The sequence below is a fragment of the Dermacentor variabilis genome, chromosome 1, assembly GCF_050947875.1.
Source record: "Dermacentor variabilis isolate Ectoservices chromosome 1, ASM5094787v1, whole genome shotgun sequence".
NCBI lineage: Eukaryota > Metazoa > Arthropoda > Arachnida > Ixodida > Ixodidae > Dermacentor > Dermacentor variabilis.
The window spans coordinates 17288815-17305770 of NC_134568.1; the positions used below are offsets into that span (position 1 = coordinate 17288815).

Below are 16956 nucleotides of genomic sequence, written 5' to 3' on the forward strand. Positions count from 1 at the left end.
AAATCCGGGCCAGTTGGTACATAGTTAAAGGAAAAAGCCAATCACAAAAGACAAAAAGAGAGGTTCACACCACAATGACTGGTTGTGGTGTGAACCTCTCTTCTTGCCTTTTGTCTTTCGTTACTGGTTTGTTCCTTCAACTGTAAAATTGGTAGCGACGAATCATAGGCGCATTGTGCTGGTAAAGAAATATGTGAGATTTAAAAGACTTATCAATAATAATAAAAAATAAGGCATAGCCAGAGTTGCTTACCTGGGGCGTCCTCTCCTCGGGGCTCTTCATAAGAGCTTGGACAAACTCTCGCTGGTTGTAGCCGGCCATGCAGCTAACTGGGACTATCGCAGAATGAGTAAACACGTAACTTTACGTTTAACGCACGCTCACAACTTCCACGCACACACAGATGGAGGCCAACAGGTCGTCACGAGCTTTCCAGCGACGAGTCTTCTTCGTTCAGTTGCGTACTTGTCGGGGTAATGCAGTCGGGACGTTAGAGTTTATTCGCAGAAGACAAAACGAGATCAGTGGAGATGCTGACGCGGAGCAGTTGCACGAGATAAACATAAAACACACGCAAAATTACACTTTCTGAAAAGCGACTAAAGGGGGCAGGGTTGAGGCTGCGTGCCAAATCAAGAGTTGCTTGTGTAACTCTCTCTCTCGCTCTCTCTATTTTTTTTGTTTTGTTCTGATAAGTTTTCTGAACGAAGGTACACTAAAGTACAAGCAAGGTAGAAGCAGAAGAGAGTGAAGGTGCACAATTGTAAAGGCCTTACAACAACAACAGTATGCCTCAACGTTCACGTTCACGCACGGACAGTAATCGCAGACGACGTCACGAGGCTATCACGGACACCAACGGTCCCCGGTGACGTTCACAGCACCTAGGCTCAGTCACAGGTAGTACACGCGCACAGACGAAGAGATGGTGGCTTGAGTGGGGCAGACGCGGAACGGGAAAGGGGTGAATCACATGGCACCTCTCTCGGTCGGCGAAGGACGCGTGCAGCGGACGACTCTGGCCCGCACGAGACAGCCTGCCCTTCGCTGTCAGGCGCACTCAAGCGTGCGAGTAGGCGGGCGAGCTGGGACTCGGGTCCCGGGCGCGGGTCTAGTCGCCGGGAAAGTAGCGGCCCGTCGCCGACGTTGGCACGCAGTTGTGGCAGCTGGCGGTCGCGGCTCGTCGTCTCTTCTGTTGCAGCCGCTGCGCTCGTCGGGGCCTTGAGCCGTTCATGGCTCCGGGCGCGCGTCCAGGAAAGGCCCGTTCACACGTTCAGGCCCGGCCGGTCAAGTGGCTGCCGTCGCCGCCACCGGGCAGCACCGGCTCGCTCACTCACGTCTGGCAGAGGGAGTGTCGCTGTGGCCCCTGCATAAACAAGAACGAGACACGTTCAAGTGAGGCATCAAGTGGTATCGCACATTATAAACAAGCGTCTGTGAAAGTCCGCCGCGCAGTGGTGCGCCTCCGTGCGCGCGCCGCCGCGTTGTTCGACCGGCGCCGTAATGGAACTGACCGCGTCCCCGAAGGATCGAACATTTAAATTGTCAGAGGAAACGAACGCCGGCCGCGTCTTGCGCAGAGAAACCCGCCTGGGGCGCGCGGTCGCGGCAACGCCAAGTCACGAGCGCAATTAAGGACAGATAGAGGCGACCGATGGACGTCGTTCAGTCGAGCTACGTGGCCGTACCTGACGTGCCGCCGTCGTGGGCTATGGCCGAGTCCGAGCAGTCATAAGTGGCCTGCGCTGCTTGACACAGTTCGCGACGATGTCAAACGGCATTGATCATTTGCGACACGATGGCTTGTGTTCGCACGCTGCTCGTTTCTCATTGTGCAAAACGTGGGCAGGCATTCACGGTGTTTGCTTCTGAAACGCTAGAAAATTGCATCTAAGCGTGAGTCACTTTCAGTGATAAAGTGCTTCGCTCGTGTTTGGCTTCAATTAACGAAAGGCCGAGTTTAACATTGTTTCGATCAGTGGTGTTATGATTTCACTAAAGCAAAACTAGGCTGTTGAATAGTTGAAGTAACAATGGGTGCTATAACGTAAAGCTATTCCAAACTTTTCTATTCCAATTCTGGAATCAGCGCTCCGCGATTGGTCAAAAGCTTTTTTGGACCACCCCCACCACGCCTGTCTGTCACGCGACGTCACGAAAACCGCGATAGCCCCCAATCTGACATGACGTGTACACACCGATTATACATGATTCGAGCGAACAAAAGAAAAATAATTATTTCTGATTCGACGCCTTTTCGCCATTAGACCTCGGCTAATGGTCAAAAGATTTAGGGCTGCACCCACTTCACCTGCCTGTCACGCGACGTCACAAAACCACGAAAACTCACCGCGTCAAAGTGACGTGTACGCGTTAAAGATGCATTAATATGCCGAACAAAGCTTAATTCTGTTCTGGATAGCCACAGGCTGCCCCGTTCCGAAAGGAATAAAAGATGGCTGCCGCCGATAGCTCAGGCATAGCTCAGGCACTGGCAACTCGTACCTGCCGGAGAGCATGGGTTTATTTGCGTACGATAAAACTTTTTTCGTGGCCGTGGAACGTTTGGGAGCACTTTTGGCACATTTACGACCTCGCTCTACCAATTCTTCTTTGTTGAGGATCCGTTTTAACAGCATTCTTAACCTTCCGTTGCATGCCGCCGCTATTTTCGACCAGCCAATGTTAGCCAAGTAAAGAAAAGCGGACCAATCGCAGACGCCGGCACCACCCTCTTCATCCGGTTATCGATTTTCAGTGCAGTGGCTAGGCCCCATCGAATGGGGCCTAGCCACTGCATACTCCTCGCCTCTTGTCAGCCAATTAGATAAGACAAGCAGCTCAGTGTAGGCAATGTTATTCGTTTGTAAAGCAAACAAAAGTTATCTCCTATAAATGAGGAGAGCGTTTGATTGGTCTGCTCAGACAACCCTGCGGGTCACCGCCCTATGCTTGCGTCGGCGGTTACGCAAATTTGACGTCAGGAGATTGGAAAAAAAGCATATTGGAATAGTTTTACGTTACAGTGCCCAATGTACCAGCCATATCAAATTCAGGAAACGCTGCATCTTAAAACAAAGCTTATTTTCTAAGAAAGCCCATGCTCTAGCTCGACACCATTGACGAATATACGCGCTAGAAATTGTGAAAATAAAAACGGCCGCTATCAATTTTTTACAGCAGGTGCCCCTTCTTCGAAAAAAAAAAAAAGGGGGGGGGGTGACAACATATTGCCATCACCTTACAAGCTGCGCCTGAATAGTGATCGATTTCCTGTCTCTGCTCGGCTCTCCCACAGTCTCCCATGGCAGCCCCATCAGCGCTGCAGAGCCCATTTTCTCGGGTGGGTTCGCATTAGCGTCCCTCCCTCCCCCACTCCACTATAACGGCGCAGTGACTGAGCATTAGGGCCACCCACTCGATTCAGAATATTCAGTGTCCCTCAACGCCCTTGTACCCGAGGCACTCGCAGGGTGCCTAAAGTTTGGGCCTCCCTTTGCAAAATTTTCCTGCAGGATAGCCGACAGCTCCCGGCTTCATCCTCGACGTTCCAGAGCGGACCGGCGAAGGGCCCCTGCACGTCGTGCCACGCTAGAGTTTACACACCGCAGCTCCTCTCCAACGAAATGAAAAGTGACATCCGCATCACTCCCAAGCGGGGCGCTCTGGTAGCTAGGAGACTTCGGGAAGCCGAGCAGGGCACGGTTTTACCGCCAGAGGTGGCGAACAAGCTGCTGTCAGTAAGGCCGCCTATCTTCAGCTCGGGATCAAACAACGGAAAACGGCGTGCAACCAGAGGAGACATGCATATGTGTATCTCCCACGCTCCTCGTGCCGTTCTTTCATAGAACGTCGCCGGAGGGAGGTCTCGCTACCAAAGGCTGCGCAGCGACTCCGCATCATCGTTATGCGCAAAGTTACGCGTACCTGCAGGAAGTTGGCATCGTTTCATGCAGTATCGTCGCGAGCAAAAGTTTGGAGACCACTGATGTCGCGAGTTCTTTTACACAGCCTAGACGGACAGGCTGTAATCAAGTTCAGCCCGCGTGCACCTGTTCGAGTGTACTAAGACGATTGCGATTTGCAGGCCTGAGCTATCAAAATAATAATAAGAAATGTTTGCCGATGTCATGGGCTATACATATCTTTGCTACTTTTTTTTCTTCTCCAGACTAGGCAAAGTTAGCCCCTTCGAGGGGCATATCTCTACTTGCCCAAAGGCAGGAATACAATAATCATACGTTTGGTTTTTCTTCATGGTAAATTACTCGCTGCGCTTGTTCATTGGTTATGGCATTGTCACGAGGTTCGACTCCCGGTTGCGGCTGCCGCATTCCGTTTTATCTATCGCTATGTCAGACGTTTTACTTCTCTCTTCTCCCTCCCTCCCTCCCTCCCTCTCTCTCTCTCTCTCTCTCTCTCTCTCTCTCTGTCTCTCTCTGTTTTCCTTACAAGTCTCTTTGGCCCTTGGTACAAAAGAAAAAAGCGCATGAAAAAATAAACACACAACCTTTTTTTCTTCTTTGTCTTACGGCTGTTCTGTGCTGAAACAGCCATTGCCAAACATTAACACCTTCACCTTGTGAGCATGGATCACTTACAGCTGTGTAGTTTGGCTGCATTTTCAACGCTCTAGAGAACGACGACGGGAGTTGTTGCAGAGATCTGGAGCTTTCGTGGTGCAACAAGAGACGTAGTGTGCGTCTTGTAATCTAATGTCATGCAACGAGTGATGCTTAAACCTTTGACAAATTATATGCCCGTTGTGCTGTATTCGCGCCTTTTTTTTTTCATAATTGGACGAAAACGTTGGCGGCACACTAATGTACTGGAAGCGTTGGTAGGTATAGGCATCGCGTGTTAGATTATTCAATGACAACACAAGTGCGAAAAAGACTCAGAGTACAGGAGAGACTTATCTGTGATATATTTGGTTGATACCGAACACTTTACTGTCTCACGTTCAAGTAGGCACTAGAGATGTAAAATTTCATGAAATTTTGAGGGGCGTGAAAATGTTTTCATGTTTTTTTTCAGAAAAATACGAAAAATTGAAAAAAAGACTATTGCGCACAGAGCTATGAAAAACCCGACACATTTATTTCTCTAACTCTGAAAAGAATGTAATGTTACGTTATTGCATCACAGAAGGCCCAGCAGAGTTCCCGGGTTCAAAATCTAAGCACGATTTCAGGATTTCACGGCACTGATTTCACATCAAAGCTGCAATACCGGCATTTGTATCAATCTGCGTCCGATACCTTTCCACTTTACGCGTCAACGCTTCGCAGTGGACGAAGCCTTCCGAACATTGAGGTTCGAGTACACGTACACAAGTTTTTGAACGCGATCCCCTGGGAGCCTGGTGTGCACATTTTCAAACTCGGACCACTGTCTTTCACGTGCCGCAGAAGAAGGGGGAACCTGCAGTACGCGAAAGACAAGGGAGCTCAAGGGGTGGTCGAAGCAAATCCTTGCCGTCACGTTGATATATCCAGGTGCTTTGCAGACTCTCAAACTCCTTCTTTTGACCCGGTCATCTAAACGTATCTAAAGGTGTGGCACACCTTTAGATACGTAGAAAGGAGTCGCATCGCAATAGAAGAATTCTGCGGGGAAGCTGTTTTATCAGTTTCCTTTTTTTTTAATTTTATCACGGTTTAAAAAGAAACGTGTATTTCTTCCCGAAATTTCAATGTTTTTTTTTCAGCCATTTACATCTCTAGTAGGCACAAAGTGCAGCAGCTTGCAGGAACAAACCGTGTACTTATCTCCAAATCGACAATGCCATACTTTGCGTGAATTGTTATGCATTTGCAGGAGCCGCAGCGGACGCTCGAGGAGCCAAAAGGACCATAATGCAACCATTGAGACTCTGCTATGAAATTTTGTAAGTCGGGCTGGCTGCGACTCGAGGCTTCATCCAGGATTCTGAATTAGGGCGCGCACGTGAAGATTCGCAGCAAGTTTTTTATAAAGTGGTGTTCTTTCTTCTTCTTTCCCTTTTTGTCCCTACATCCCTTCTACACAGTGCAGGGTAGCTAACCGGACGGACATCTCATTAACGTGCTTTTCTACCCCTCCCTTTCTCTCTCTCTCTCTGATTTTAGGGGTAGTTAGGAAATCATTGGGAGGGGAGTATAAATCGCTGCTGCGACTGTAAGGCCGAAAGGGTTTCGATCAAGAGGCTCCAACTGCGTGACACGCTGATTCGTTATCAAAATGTAATTTCTTCTTGTCTCACGATACGAATGTTGCCAGCAGAGAAAGGCCGCTGACTAGGCCAAGCGGGCGACCTCCATGATGCAGTCGGCGCTCCCAAAGGACGCGTTTGCGCTGCGGTTAACGCGCAGAGGAAAGAGGCGTGACTCGCACATGCACGGCCGCCGCCGGTTCCTCCCCGCCGCCGCCTCCGCAGATGCTGCTGCCGCCAAGAGCAACACGGTCTGTTTGGCAACACGCGAGCGAGCGCACACACACACACACACACACACACACACACACACACATATATATATATATATATATATATATATATATATATATATATATATATATATATATATATATATATATTACACACACGCACACATTGTGAACTCTAGCTGGGCAAACGCCTTGACCGCCTTGACCCCTCCGGGCGGACCGGAGAGAGGAAGCGTGGCGCCCCTTTCTTATCGTCCTTTCTCATTATGCAATGCAGGAAGACGCGACGAGGATGCACTACAGCCGTCCACACACGGAGCGACTGCGCGGTATATTCTGTAAACCAGTTGTATTCACACAGCTGTCCACGGACTCCACACTACCTAAACACAAAATGGGGGGGGGGGGGGGGGGTAGGGGTGCTTGAGTTACGCTACTTGTTAACGTTAGTTTCATTTCGACCTAATGAGTATACACGGCAGTTCAAGAACGCGAATAAAGGGTTCCACATCTAGGGTGACAAAGGTTGTGGATTAAAGATAACCGTAGAGACCACAATGACATTGGTAGTTCGTTTGCGGGCTTGCCACGAGTCACAGACTGAATTGAGCTACTAAACTGAAAGCGGTGGCTTTTTGCACAACCCGAGCGCCTACCCTCGCGAGGTTTCTCTAGTTCATCGAGCAACCGCTCACCACCTGTTGAAAGAGAAAGGGAGGCTTCCGGTCCGAACGCGGAAAGTGAGACAAACCTCCCCAGCGGCTATTACTCCTGCACACGTGACCAGGGCGCCTAAGTTTGGCTGTTTGGCACCACTGGCACACACACACGCACCGACCGCAAAAACAGGTTTCCTTGACTGACGCCAAGGCAGAGGTTGGCGAAATTTTCGAAAGATGGCGCCACTGCACTATTGCATACGCATGCATACTTGCAGCGCCAGGAATCCCCAGGCTAGCGAAAGGGAGCGCAGGACACTAAACCTAGGGACGTCGTGTAGTTGTGTTCTGGGGCTCATGGCAGCTATTAGTGGGAGCTTCAACACGCACGCTCGTTGTCTACTTCGCGTAAGCAGACGCGCGGCACCGCGTCCACATTGTCTCTTTTATTGCCTTCTTTATTTCGTTTGTTATAATCACCTCATCTTGGCGCCAGCCCAAATTCGTTGTGAATTATAAGCGCTAACTTCCCCGAGCCGCGGAACGCCAAACCTGCGACGTCACGGTTCTTTTTACAACTTTCATTTCCTTTTCCCCCTTACCCTAGCTTAATACGTGGTCGTCACTCAAGCATTCTTATTCGTGTTGTAGGCGGCGTTGTATAATCGGCATAATTAAGGGAGCGCTCGTACACACGCCCACGACATCCCGCGAAGCCTCGAGCCTTGCGTGAGCTCTAGCCAAAAGAAACCACGTTGCTCCATCTACCCAGAATACATTTGGCAGTTTGAAACACTTCGTTACAGTGACTCATATTTTAATGCACGAAACGGCACAATGCGTAATCTCAAATTGGTCGGCTTCATTATTTTTTAAATAAAAGTCTTTTCCATTGCAAGCAAATTCAGAGAGCTTCTTGACGGCCTGGCCGGGATTAAAATGCAGATTATAAGACATCTGCCCACCTCTATTGCGGGCTTTGTCAGCCAGAGAGGCATTATATGACGCCCAATAAAAACATATTCTTATTGCTTCAAGAATTTGACGCGCAGAAACATCATGACATGGGGAATTAATTACGTGAGCGCGCCGCATTAACTATAATAGTTAATTCGCGAATATTTCATTAGCTGCCTGAGCATTTCGACGTCACCTCTATTTTATTTCTTTCCGCAGCACGGCACATGCTAACACGCATGGAATGAAATGAGAACAGGACGAAATGAAATATAGAACACCTCGCGTACGCTCAATTACTTGAAAATGCATGCTTGGCTGGTATAACGTAGCGATTCCACTCGCTCGATTCTATGCCACTATTATCATGTACACACCGTTCACGGCCGGATGATCCCGTTGATAACGCGGGCGCGCAGCACCGCTCTGACCACTGACGAAGCGCGATAAAGAAAGACATTGGAATCGAATCGTTGCATTATCCCGGGGCCAAATATGTACACAAAAAACATCGCCCTTTCCGCGAGTTCGCGGTGCAATATGCATCGATTGTGGCTGGCGTCCCAAATCGAACATAACGGCCCGGCGTGTGGGGCACTATGGCGCCGCTCTGCTGATGAGCGCGCGTGGTTACGAAAATGTGGAATGTACTCGTATACTTCTGAAATAATCAGAAGAGTAAGAATGGGCTGGGGTGCGTTTGGCAGGCATTCTCAGATCATGAATCGCAGGTTGCCATTATCCCTCAAGATAAAAGTGTATAACCAGCTGTGTCTTACCAGTACTCACGTACGGGGCAGAAACCTGGAGGCTTACGAAAAGGGTTCTCCTTATATTGAGGACGACGCAACGAGCTATGGAAAGGAGAATGATGGGTGTAACGTTAAGGGATAAGAAAAGAGAAAATTGCGTGAGGGAACAAACGCGAGTTAATGACATCTTAGTTGAAATCAAGAAAAAGAAATGGGCATGGGCAGGACATGTAATGAGGAGGGAAGATAACCGATGGTCATTAAGGGTTACGGACTCGATTCCAAGGGAAGGGAAGCGTAGCAGGGGGCGGCGGAAAGTTAGGTGGGCGGATGATATTAAGAAGTTTGCAGGGACAATATGGCCACAATTAGTACATGACCGGGGTAGTTGGAGAAGTATGGGAGGGGCCTTTGCCCTGCAGTGGGCGTGCTTCAAGAATTTGACGCCCAGAAACATCATGACATGGGGAATTAATTACTTGAGCGCGCCGCATTAACTATAGTAGTTAATTCACGAATATTTAATTAGCTGCCTGAGCATTTCGACGTCACCTCTGTTTTATGCCTGCGGGCTGCACCAAAGCTCTCATGTCGCAACTAGGCAAAGTGGATCACCTACTTTGCTCAAAATTACATCAGCTCAACATTAGGCTGATGATGATGACTCGTATACTCGTGTACTTAGATTTAGGTGTGCGTTAACAACCATCAAAATTAACATGGAGCCTTTCGTTACGGCGTCCTGGGCAGCCTGCTATGTAGTTTGGGCACCCTATAAAACTTGAATCAAACATAACGAACGACGCGATGTGAAGTGACATATGGACGCATAGGCTTTTTATATGCGTCGCGTCGATGCGCGCCCAGCGATCCGTAATTCATCCACAGTTACTTGAATTTGATGGTGAGCGCGCTCGCTTCTTTGACACGGTTGAGATACGAGATCAAGGGCCTCCGGCGTGGCTTGCTTTTGCGCATATGCAGTCGCCGTCGCGTCAGCAGAACGACTGCAATAGCGCGAGGCAGCGTATCGGGAAAGTTTGGTTTCGTATAGAGGCCGATTAGAATTAAGAGAGCAGGAATCGTGAGACAAGCAATTGTACTGAGGCACGACAGTTATCGAAAACGATAAGGCGAGGCTTTTGATCTGCATCGGCCTCTCATCTACATCGGCCTATATAATGCTGATGCCAACAATATATTCACACGACGCAGAGCCGGAAAGTCATGTGTATACGTGTGCATACGGACGCGTGACAATTGGCTGCTCGAAATCCAGACAGCGCGCAGTCTATGTCGACATGAAATTTACATATAGAAGCACATTGATTCTAATACATACGGCCAGCTGGAAGGGCATTATTATGTGTCTGTATGTCATTCATGCGAAAAACGACTTCAAGGTCCCTGTTGCAAAAAACGTCGCGCGGCCGGTCTGCAGTGGAAATTAATGCGAGGTCTTCAGACTCCTGAGTGAGCCTCAGTTTATTTGATCACTTGAAATCGAATGTTGTCAATACCACTCAATTCAGGCTGGCGGCAAGCGTATTTCTTGAAACTTCAACTGGTAATTTTTCTTAAAAAAAAAAGAACACTGGCATCAAAAGCTATACAGTCTAAGGCATTCTGAACGAATTATATACTAGCTAAATACGGCACTCGCAGCAACTTGCATAGATGTTTCGCCACCTTTGCGGTTGGAACGTTCAGCATACGCGGTGAATTTTTAGTATTCAACGAATTCAGGTGCAAATCAACGATGTTTAGCGGGCATAATTAAACATAATTAGGCATCGGCGCGCTTCGAACGCTGCTGTGTTGAACAGTGTTTTCTTTATTTAAATCCCTTTCGGCCATTAATTATGAGCGCAGCACGTTGGATTCCTCGAATGTGGCCAGTGAATGAATTTCGCTGCGGCGCATTCCTAATTGCTGCCGCACTAGTACATGCTTAATGCCCACCCTGCCACGGCTCAGTGGTCGAGAGGTGCTGCTGGCAGGCGCATGTGTCCCTCGGTTTGGTTCGCAGAAGCTAATCCCCAGCGCTCAACAGTGAAGCCGCTCACAAATGTATGTTGTTGCTTCGGGCTCTGTAAACCAGATAACTTGCCGCTTCGCTTGTTGAGCGCATGTCGTCGATAAGAACAGTGGCGAAAAAGAAACACAATAATATGCATATAGCGAATACGTATATATAGACGCGCTCATCGTATAAAGTCTACCTTTCGTACGATTTTTTAAAAATATGCAAATAGCAGGCTTGGTAGTGTCAGACAGAAAACGGCTATCTTAGTGTTTTCGTGGGCCGATCCCGAACGTTGTGCAGTCTGCACATGTGGGCCTATAACCTCGTTCACAACGCTCTTCGACGAAAAAAAAAATTGCATGGAATGTCTCCGAATTCATTTTCGTCTGAAAAGAATGCTATTTGCAAACTTGAAGAGTCTGAATTCTGCCCGACTTCCTTTTTTTTATTTTTAGCCACTGTTTTTCTCGACACGTACACTTTACTTGATCAGTTGAGAAATGCAACAAACGCAGTCAACAACCGCTCCCCGTTTGCAGCTGCAAAAGGCTGTAAGGCGCACATTTCCAACCATGAATCATACTGATTTCAAAATACATCCTTGTTTCGATAGTTGATCAACGTGTAGGGAAAATGCGCCGAACTAAAGCGAACAAAATGAAAGAAGAACACAAGGACGGGCGTTCGTATACAGTTGCGTTCTCCTCTCTCCGCGTGTGTTCGCCTTATAGTTTATACGCTATATAGATTACACGTCATTCCTACAGAATTACTGGGTTGAGACGTCGTGCTTATCTTTAACCTTTCTGCAGCTGGGGGCAGACAGCAAAGGAACACGCGAGGTGGACTGTATTGTCTGGAAGGGCGTTGAAGAAACTCAATTTCCTTGCGGGCCTCGACGCTCCACTTGAATGTGAGAGGCGCATTGCGGTGCGGCCGCGGAAGTGCGGACTGAATACCTCAATTGCCAGGCTGCACGTTTTTCAAGAAAATCCTGTTTTGTCTTCGAGGCTTCCGAGGTCCGTAAACAATGTTTCATTTTTTGTTGTTGTTCTTTGAAATTATGTAAACATTGGCCCCGAGTAGATACAGGATTTGCCACTTCATTTTCTTTATTATTATTTCCTGCTCAAATGCCCTTCAGCGACCTATGTGCCGTCCAATGTTCCCATTACACATTTTTCTTATGCGCATCAGCGACGGAAAATGTAAGCGAGCAGCTTATATATATATATATATATATATATATATATATATATATATATATATATATATATATATATATATATATATATATATATATATGTTGTAACGCCGCACGGGACCGTAGAAGCGGAAGAAGAAGCGGCGCGAAGTTTTTGGGTGATTGGCTGTTTCGGACCGTCCCATGTCTTCTCTCTAGCTTTTTCACTGTAAATAAATCCATTCTACATGTGTAACAATATATATATATATATATATATATATATATATATATATATATATATATATATATATATATATATAGAGAGAGAGAGAGAGAGAGAGAGAGAGAGAGAGATGGAGACAGAAAGAGGGAACGAAGTATTTGTTGTGAATGGAGCTTTCGACTGTACAGAATGCCTGCGGGCTGCACCAAAGCTCTCATGTCGCAACTAGGCGAAGTGGATAAAGTAATGTATGAATTGGAATGTATCAGCGACTGTACTGTTGGCCACCGACTGTTGGCCACTGACCATTAGGTACAACGAAGCAAAGCCAAGTGAGGGAAATTCTGGACAACTGGTTGTGTCACCAATTCAACCTGAATATTCGAACACCGGCGGTTTGCGGATTCGGCTGTGAGCGCATAAGCGCCACCGTTCGTTCGGTGCTGGTGATGCTTCGCGAAACACGCGACATGTGTCAGAGGAGAAGAAAATTGCAGGCTTCAGCGATTCCTCTGGCTCTGTGCTCATTTACTATGACAGCAGTAGGTTGCTTACAGCGGATATCGCCGTCTTACTTTCCTCTTTGCGTGCTTGCAGCCTGGCTCGCTCCTCAAATAATGGATCTGTCTTCTCAAAAACAACCCTATTTGTATGCGCACAATGGCGTTCTCATCCGTTACAGCATTGTTTGCTGTGCTCCCCTCTCCCCATTAAAGAGAGAGAGACACCAGTATTGAAATGTTTCGTCTAATTATTCATCCGGTTATGATACACTGGATATAGCGTAGCCGACTGTGTCCCGGCACAAACGTTTACTGGCAACGCGGGCCGGTGTGGCCGCGGCTCGAGTAGTCTAATTTGAACTACAACGTAACTCAAGGTAGCGCACGTATATTTTACATAGTAATTCAGGGAATTATAGAAAACAATACCACAGATTCAGCTCTGCCATATACAAACGCACAAAACGGATGCCTTTTAACATAAAGTTGCAAAAAAGTGAAAGTTATTTTTATTAATATCAAAATCGGACAGCGTCTTGTTGCAGCGTGAGCACCTATACGCGCGTTTCTTTCCTGTTTCTTCTTTCTTTGCTGCAGATGCCGGTCGGGTCACCGTGTGTAGGAAGCCTACAGGATGACAGTTGGTACGCGAGTGCGCAAGCTTGCTCTTACATACGCGTACATATTTACCCAAAGTTTATTCTGCGGGGAACACGGGCATATGTGCGTCACTTCGTTTCGATGAATCAAAATATGGAGGATGCTTAAGCTTCGCCTTTAAAAAATCACCGCCCAAGCACTCCGCACAGATGATTAACCAGCGAAGCTAAAACGCGCAGCCCCGGTGTTTATCACTGGGTTAATCCCGACGGCTCATTAAACGACGGCTTGGTAGGCTGCCGGATCCTCGGTGGCCATTTGCTGCTTGCGCTCGGTTGCACGCGCCTGTTCTTGGGCCCGGGCTGCAGCATCGGGACGGCGTAGACGAGCTTGTTCACGGTTCTGCTCGCAACATTGCTGATCGAAAGCTGCCTGCGCCTCGGGAGAACGTATGACGCGTTGCCTCCCCATTTCGGAGCCGGAGAGAAACTGCTGCGCGCGCGCTCGGCTGCGACAGAGAGCAGCAACATCACTACTGGCGCAGCCAATTGCGCGCCTCTCTTTCTCTTTCTTTTTTTTTTCGCGCATGCGCATGGGGTTGTGCTGGAGGAGTTTTCGGCTTACAGACGACAGACCGACGGACGGACGAATCGGCTAGCCACATGCGGCTTCGCTGTAAAACGGAAAGCCCAGCGCTGAGCCAGGAGGCATTCTGGCAGATTGAGTGCCCTACTGAAGTATGCTGACGCCGTCCGATAGGGAAGCCACGAGGATGCTACGATATCTTGAACGATGACGGACGCGCGCCTGTATCCACGCTTGGTAGCGTCCGGCGCGTCCGGCAAAAGTCAGTTCGTAGCATAGAGTTTAGCATCTGTAAGAAACTCTATGGTCCGTAGCAACGCCTGTTCCCTGGAGTGCATTTGCTGGCACGAAATCGACATTTGCGCTAATAAAAACTGTTTTCTTCACCCGATAGGCTGTGTTACGCCGCTGCTGTTGGTACGTGAAGTTTCAGCGCTCGTTGCCTTGTTAGCATGTCCGGCCACCTTCTGCACATTGCCGCAGGTGCATGAGTTACGGCATGGTGAACAAAGTTGTTTTCTCTTTTTTTTTATTATACTGTCAGCCTCATTTGGGTTATAACAGGGGTGGACAGGTGCATACGTACTCAAAAATAAGCACTCCTTATACAAAACAACTATAAACGTATAACAATGATTGACAAAGGATAGCCAAAGCTCTTTACTCTGAAGCAGAGCCAACAATGCATAAAATACACTATACATCCTTAAACACTGAGCCATTTTTAGCTTTTTACGAAAGAAGGTACACATTCAGATAAAACAGTGGAATTCGGCAGCCTGTTCCACTCATTCCTGTTCCACTTGCCGCATGGTGAGGCCGAAGCTACAGTACGAGGAGATGCCCTGACGACGACGGAAGATCCGACAATGACGTCAGCGTGCCGGCGAACGGAAAGTATGGACAGACGCACAAACCCTGTTTCGAGTTTTGACCTAGCTTTCATTGCTGTCGCAGTAAAAGTGTGAACCCTCCTGATGATGCTCGATACAGCACAGGCGACAGCGTTTGCGCTGTCGTCTCACTTGTCCGGGCTATTTTTTCCCCTTTCGCGCTCTTTCAAAGTTCTAATTGTAATGAACTAACTCGCTCAACAACATGTATTGTTAAGGAAGGAAGAAGGCGAAAAAATGGGGGAAAGATAGGGGTAGCCAGTGCAAGCACTGGCTGGCTACTGCCAATGTTTTTTTTTTTTCCTCCATCAAGGGGCGATTGCGTGCAGTTTGTCAAGTACGGTCACGAGCACTTTTTTTGCCACACTGTATAATGGAGAAACGGATAAAGGGAATAAAATCTGATCGAAGGAAAGAAGAGGTGAAAAAATAGAAGGGAGGAAATTCACACATTAACGCGATGCAACGCGCTAAAACTTTCAAAGCCGGTCGCTCATCATCAGAGCAGCGCTAAGACTTTTATTTCGGTATCAATTACACAGACACTCGAAGCAAATTTTTTGCCGTCTGCACGTCGACGTCACTGTGACGCTCCGCATATATTTAAGTATATATGCATGCTATATGTTTATCTCTGCCGCATATGCAAGGTAGATGCTATCCTATTCATCCCACAAAGTTGCTTAAACCAGGTCCACGCGACCAGGTCTCACGTTCGCGACTGATAATTCTCAGATAACTTTTGAGAATTGCAGCCCGCGAACAAAAGTAATGAAACATTCCATTCACGGCGCATACCTTTTATTTTAGATCTTCTCAGATTATTAAGAAGTGTAAAACAATTTTAGTGCTCGCAATCTGAAAGTGATGTAATTTCACTGCCATCGCTCTTTCAGGGGAGCGAAGGATGCGATGCCATATTACACGCCCTGCACGGCGTGTTAAAGCTTCAAGTGCCTTAAGGGTGCCAGAAATTCACGCGCGCCCTGTATAGTAGCCACCCACGTATACTTAGAACACCGTCCGATAAGTTCGATTGCGCAACGCTAAACGTTGATATTGTTATCATGGCTTCGCCCTTCGGGCGAAACTGCCAATTTTTTTTCCCTCCATCAAGGGGCGATCGCGTGCAGTTTGTCAAGTGCGATAGCGAGCACTTTTCTTGCCACACTGTGTAATGGAGAAAATGTATTGTTAAGATGACGAATATGTTGAGGTTGATGACTTGATGACTGAACGAGGAGGCAGGAGCGCTTGTGCTACACGTATATATATATAAAAAGACTATGGGCGGTTAAAGCATCATGCTGCACTCATCTTCAACGTATGCATGTACGTACGCACGTTGATCTCTAATAAAAGGCATTTCATTTTATACGCTTACTGCTGGGCGCGGCATACATGGTCTGTTGCGCTGTCTCGTACGCTTTGACCCGCAATAATGTTGCGCATTTATTATGCTGTACAAGAAGCTGTCTTCAAATACGCATGCGTCTCGGCCTTTACGGGTGTTCTACAGCTTCGTCTCGACTTAAATTTCCGTATATTTTCTCTGCAACAGCAGGATTTCTATAGTACGGGTTGCTTCAAGAAACCGCCAGATCGTCCCAGGCTTGTTGCAGCTGGCGAAAACGTCTGCATAGTGCGCCGCAAAAGAGAAAGCGCGAGAAACATAATGCACCACGAAGACACACGCCTTTCCTCCACGACGTGCAGGCTCCTTCGCCGGCACGCACGTTGCAGCGGCATATACACAAGTCAGTGGGCGACTCGACGTGCGAGGCATAACCACGCCGAGCTCGCACTTCCAGCTTCCAGTCTCTGCCCTTGCGTGCGGCCGCGGATAGCGCGCAAGGCCGACGCCGCACGCGCGCGTCGCCACGGCCGAACAATGATCCTGGCGCCGCAAAAAGGACCGGAGTCCACGCAAGAGCACTGCACGCCAGACAGCCGAGTTTCCCGCACTCTCGAGCCGAGACTGTCATTCGGGTGTTCGCGGAAGGAGCTGCAAGTCACGAGCGCGTGGCGTGCGCCAACAAAGTAAACGCCATGTGGTGAGCGATATGCGACTGCGAGTGCTGTCGGGCGCGTCACTGGGGCAACGGTGCATTACCTGCGGCCGCCTCTTATCGTCGGTGAAGAAAA

The 16956-nt window shown here is 48.2% G+C and overlaps 1 protein-coding gene across 2 annotated transcripts in view; it reads right to left on the bottom strand.

Annotated features, from left to right (window-relative positions):
• Positions 1-16956, bottom strand: part of LOC142575591 (rap guanine nucleotide exchange factor 2-like) — a 716743-nt gene that overhangs the window by 632595 nt on the left and 67192 nt on the right. For both annotated transcript variants that reach the window (XM_075685076.1, XM_075685111.1), the window contains exon 2: positions 254-1367. In XM_075685076.1, coding sequence (XP_075541191.1) covers positions 254-322 — 69 coding nt within the window. In that variant the 5' untranslated portion in view covers positions 323-1367. The remainder of the gene's footprint in view (positions 1-253; positions 1368-16956) is intronic.